The sequence below is a fragment of the Squalius cephalus genome, assembly GCF_949319135.1.
Source record: "Squalius cephalus genome assembly, chromosome: 20".
In the NCBI taxonomy this organism is placed as follows: Eukaryota; Metazoa; Chordata; class Actinopteri; order Cypriniformes; family Leuciscidae; genus Squalius; species Squalius cephalus.
The window spans coordinates 19457118-19463117 of NC_137141.1; the positions used below are offsets into that span (position 1 = coordinate 19457118).

Here is a 6000-nt window from a genome sequence, read left to right on the forward strand (position 1 = left end):
TGGTTCAATCCCCAGGATTGAGTGCTAAAATATATACCTTGAATGCTCTGCAAGTCACTTTGGATAAAATGCATAAAGGGGAGTTGCACCTTTTGAAATTTTTAAACTCTGTTTTACATGGAAGAGAGCTTTTATTGGTTGTTGCTTTATTACTTTACATCTGGTTTAGTCATGTTCTCTAACTGAATTTTGATGTTTTTAGGCACTACAGTTTCTGAGTAAAGCCCATCGGTGTGAGACACAGACAGCTGGCTGGGAGAAAGACATGGGCAGCTTCAGATCTGTGGTGAAAGGTGCCAGAGATATGGCTAATGGTGAGACTTAACACACACAGTCATGCTTTGCCTTTCTCTTTTACAAGGCCATTTGAGAGAGACGCACAGAATCGTGGTCTTGCACTCATTCAGAGAGTCACTCTATCATGGCTAATGTGGCAGCGCATGAACGTCTGAAAGGGCTGATGGATTGAGAACACGGAGCAGGAGCAAGAACGACAAACAAGCCTTTTACCCCTCTGACCTCCACCAGAGACAGACTTCTGTTTGTGTGTGTGGGCACGTGCGCCTGTGTGTGTTTTCCAGATGGGTTTGCTTTTGTCTGTGTGTGTCTCATTAAGAGGGATGTTGAGGGTTTGGTCAGGGACTGTGTGTTGAATTAAACATCAATTGAGACAGAGCACAGGTTTTGGTTTGAATAGCAATTCTAACTGTCTGATTTTCTTTGTTTAAAAATCAAACTGTCGCATAATTTTATTCTCAGCCGGCATTGAACATGGACAGGCTATTCTAAGCAATCGTGATCATCTTTTTAGAGTCTTTTATTCCATCAGCATGCTGTCCTTGAGTGTGCAGGCTATTTGTTGTTGATCTTAATGATTTATAAAGCGGCTTTAAAGAACCCTTTGCACACCTCCATCCCTTCCCACTAACTCTAGCCCGCTTTCTGTGTGTGTGTTTGGGGAGGATCGATCGATATAAGGGTAAGGGAAGTGTGTGTGCATACGTAAGAGACCATTCTTCACTGGTTTGTGTGTTACCTTGTGCATTTGTGTAGATCTGTTTTTATTCATATGTTGGGGGGTGTGTGTGTGTGTGTGTGGTTAATGAGCTCTGCACTTATTAATCACAACACTTCTCCTGCTGATACTGCTTCAGGTAGCAACATGAAGAGGGGATGTGAGAAGTGAGAGAGATAGAAAGAAAGGTTGGAAGGAAGGAATTTAGGATGGATGGCTTTAAATGAAAGAATTTAGAAAGCAAGAAAAAAAATTATAGAAGGCGTTAGCCACAATGATTTTAGAAAGAATTTTATAAATCTGGAAAGGTTTTAGAAAGAGAAAGAGAATTTAGAAAGAGAATTAAAAGAGATTAAAAGAAAAAAAGAAAAAGAGATTTAGAAAAGAGAATTTAGAATAAAAGAAATGAAGAGAATTTAGAAAGAAATAGAGGGAGAATTTGGAAAGAAAGAAAGAGAATTTGGAAATAGAGGGCGAATTTGGAAAGAGAGAGGGAGAGAATTTGGAAATAAAGGAGTTTAGAAAGAGAGAGCGAATTTAGAAAGAAAGAAAAACAAAGAAAGAGAAAAAAGGGAGAATTTTTAAGTAAAGAATGAATTTAGTAATTTTGGAATTTATGAAAGAAGGGACTTTAGAAAGAACGAAAGAAAGAGGAAGGAGGAAGGGAAGGAAGGATCAAATAGGGAAGAAGGAATTGGGGAAAGAAAAGTAAGGGGAAAAGGGGAAAAAGCAGGATGGAAAGAATTTAGAAAGGACGCAAAGAATGAATGATGGAAAGAAGAAAAGAATGAATGATGGAATGAAAGACAAAGAAAGACAGGTATGCAGAGGTGAGATACTGAGATTCTGCTGTTTCCCTCCATCTGTGTGGGGAAGATAAACAGAGCAGGTAAATAGCACACTAATGCATGCTGGGAATGCAAAACAGCACACGCAATACATGTTTTACTGACAGAGTTCTGTTATCCGTGTTTGATTATCTTATTTAGCTAGAGACGCTGCTAATGAGTTTCATTGTGAAGAAAAATGTGTAGAACAGGAGGAGTGTGTGTGTTAAATGACTATTTTAATGCTGTTAGATGCTGCACTAATAGCTGTAGTGATTAAACATGAGCCGCTCAGAGGTTGGGATCCATCACTTAATGTGAACAATACAGAAAATAATGACCAGCTCTTTCTATTAGGCCACAGACCTTGATTTTGCAGGTGACCTTTGACAGCTCGACACACTCCCTCTCTCCCCTCATGCAGATGCTCTCTCTCTCTCTCTCTCTCTCTCTCTCTCAGTGTCCATCAGCTGCAGCAGATCTAAGCACAATCCTCAAGAGGCTCTACAGTTGCTGACTTCAGCTCGACTCAGTTTGAAGAGCCTGGTCTCCAAAGCCAAAGTGAGTTACACACACACACACACACACACACACACACACACACACTCTCTCTCAGCTCTTATGGTTTAAGAGCTTTGCTGAAGTCTTTTAAAACTATCAATGAAAACATGCCTCTTTATTTGTTTTGTGAAAGTTGCCATTTTTTGGCCTTTATTTAATGCAAATACACATGAAAGTTAACATAAACCCATTTCATTTTCATAATGTGACAACCAAACAGGATATTTAACAAGAAAATGTAGAATAAGAATTAATTTTAGACAATGCCATTCAAAGGTCAGTAGGATTATTTATTTATTTATTTATTTGGGAAGGAAGTTAATACTTGTATTCAGCTAAGACATGTTTCTTAAGCACCGAATCAGCATATTAGGATGATTTCTGAAGGATCATGTGACACTGAAGAATGGAGTAATGATGCTGAAAATTCAGCTTTGCATCACAGGAATAAATTACATATAAAATAGAAAATCACAATGTATTTTAGTCAAATCAATGTAGACTTCATTCAAAAACATTTTAAAAAAATCTAACCAACACCAAATTGAACGATAGTTGCACGATCCAGGATAAATTGAGAATCACCTTTTTTTCTTTTCTTTTTTTTTCCTTTTTTTAAAAAAAAATAGAGATCACGACTCTCCCATGATTCTGAACAGACAACTAAATTAAATTACATGTAGCCTAATTTATTAGAGATTCTAACAAAATGTGAATTGCTGCTGTCTATATATATATTAAGGTTAATTAATTTGAAGTTTATTTTATTTTTTGAATGAATGATTCAATGACTCACTCATACTTGTTTAATTTACTGGATGAATCAGCATTTCTGAACAAATCTCTTGAATGAGAATGATTCAATGACAAATAAATCTTGTTGCCACCTAGTGGCATAATAATGTAATGATAATATCGTTATTTGAAGCTCCAAGTCACTTTCTATTTCTACTTTCTATTTTGATCGCCTTCATTTGAATATTAGTACATAATATTCACACATAAATAATGATATTGTGTGGTAGTAAATGCAGATCTTAATGTTCTGGTGTGATTTTGTCAAAGGTTTAATAGACACAGGCAAATAGTTGTCATTTCGGAATGAGATTGTGTGGATATTTGCACTTTTTTTTTTAATGATTCATCGTGCAGCTCTAGTACGTGTATATAATAAATAAACTGGAAATTGGATTTTAAAAAATGGGCTATATATGACAGGTGGGCTTCATGTCAGCTCAAATGAAAAGTCAGAATGAACGATGTTTTGATGAAATATTACAGACTTTTTTCTTATATGAAATAACTTTGTAATGATGAATCATTTACTATAAGACCAAGAACATGTATTATGAAAGTACATTTTGGTTTCATGTTATCTATATGTATTGCAGTAAGTTATCTTTATCAGCTGCCATAATTTATAGGTCTCACATTTGTTTCGTTTTCTCTTCACAGCAAATGTACACTGATGTTGTCACGGGCGAGCTCCATGATGACATCAGAGGTGATGTCACAGAGCTCGAGCAGCTCGTCACAGAGCTACAGGACCTGAGTGGCCAGCTACGCAGCCAATGAGAAGCCACATCACTGCTGGCCCTGCTTTTCTTCCGATTAGTTTAAACAGTGCATTTTTAACATGTTTTAGACAAATAAAACTTCCCATCTGGAGATCCTGGAGGCCTCAGGACTTCGGTCACTTGTTCGATCAACAGAGAAAACCTAATTGAAAGATTAAGTGACTGAGTTAAAGATGTTTGTCATCATGACCTGATCCAGGGTCAGCTGTCTTTGCCATAATCAGAGCTCCTGTGATTACACAATGTGTGATTTTAAGGTCCTTGAGGCTGTCACTTGTAAACAAACTTCCTTTGTACAACGTTGCCTTATTACAATTAAATAAATAGTACACATCTTTCTTACATATTTAAACTTTGTGCTTGTTTTTTGTGCATGTGGACAGTCAGTTAATAAGGATTTGCACAACTGACATCTTGGTCACACAACATCAGATATATTGTGACAGTGTTATAGCTCATTCAAGTTTGAGTCTAGGTCAATACCTAAATACAGTAGATTGAATCCGAAATCAAAACGACTGCATAAGATGTAAACTCTGACTATGTTTGCTATAACTTATTTAAGAATGCTATTCTTTTTTCCCACACGAAACTTATCCCTGGGTTAAAATATTTAAGGCAACTTAACCCTGGGCTAACCAGAATTTTGCATTTGTTCATTTAAAATGAGAGTTATGACTGTGGGTTTCAAATTTGAAAAGCCCATTTTTGATTTAAGAATATCTATACAGGTGCATTACCATTCAAAAGTTTAGGGTTTGTACGTTTTTCTTTTCTTTCTTTTTTCTTTTTTTTTTAAAGCTCACTAAGGCTGCATTTATTTGATCAACATAACTGTGAATTATTACAGGTTTAAATATTTATAATTTTCTATTTTAATATATATTTTTTAATTATTTTATTCCTGTGATGGCAAAGCTGAATTTTTAGCATCATTACGCCAGTCTTCAGTGTCACATGATCCATCAGAAATCATTCTAATATGCTGATTTGGTGCTTATGTTTCTTATAATCAATGTTGTGAACATTTGTGCTGTTTAATATTTTTGTGGAAACTTATACATTCTAGATTCTTTGATGAATAGAAAGTTCACAAGAGCATCATTAGAAAAGATATCTTTACTGTCTGACCACAAACTTTTGATCGATGACAAACGTGTATGAAATTAGGTCATTGTCGAGAGTTCGCCGGGCCTTTCTGCCGTAAGATTACTCATGTATTGAATGTTGATTTACCGGCTTTCAAAAAATATCTGTATTCCAATTAAAATTTAGAGATCTATAACCATCTGATTTCTCACTCACATCTTGACCTTCTTCCTGTCTGACGTCTCTCTGTGCCTGTCCTGAAATGACATCATGTCAGTCATTTTTCTACATGGTATTAGAGAAATATCTGCAAGTAATTAGCTTTCATTGTATTTGACCGTTAAGAGAAACAAGGAAATTGGCAGTGTTCGGTTATTCGTCATATTTGGCTATTTATGTACGAATGATGTAAGAATATTGCCTGGTAAATTGCCTCAGAGAACCTACAGGAAGGCTAAAACATGAAGCTGAGTTAAAGCAAACATCCGGTGTCTGTTCTGGGAACAACCTAGTGAACTTCCAGAGATTACGCAATGTGAACACACTGTAGCAGTCTAGCAGAGCTGTTCGATCACAATGCCACATGTGTAGCGTATGCTACTACATCATCCCAAAAGTGCTCGTCTGTACTTCAAGAACGTTCTGAATGGAACGCTGCAGTCCATTTTTAGGTCAACCCGGAAGATAGCGTCACCCTTGTTTCCTCAACAAAACCCCAATAGGATTTTTCCATTTCCTTTTGGATTGTTGCAGAAAATAAGCCCTGTGACCAACAAAAGTGTATGATTAACGTTACTTTTTTTGGTCTTCATGATAATCTTTACAAATGAACACAACTTTTATGAATCAGCAGAAGTAAAATGCTAAACGTATAAAACTACGCTTTCTTATACATGAAGCTAGAATAACCCTAACGAAAATTAACCATGGT

At 36.2% G+C, this 6000-nt stretch overlaps 1 protein-coding gene across 1 annotated transcript in view; it reads left to right on the forward strand.

Moving 5' to 3' along the window:
• Positions 1–4324, forward strand: part of ttc27 (tetratricopeptide repeat domain 27) — an 83304-nt gene extending 78980 nt beyond the window's left edge. The window contains exons 14-16 of the mRNA XM_079852669.1: positions 203–314; positions 2303–2403; positions 3859–4324. Coding sequence (XP_079708795.1) covers positions 203–314; positions 2303–2403; positions 3859–3978 — 333 coding nt within the window. The 3' untranslated portion in view covers positions 3979–4324. The remainder of the gene's footprint in view (positions 1–202; positions 315–2302; positions 2404–3858) is intronic.
• The last annotated feature ends 1676 nt before the right edge of the window (positions 4325–6000 follow it).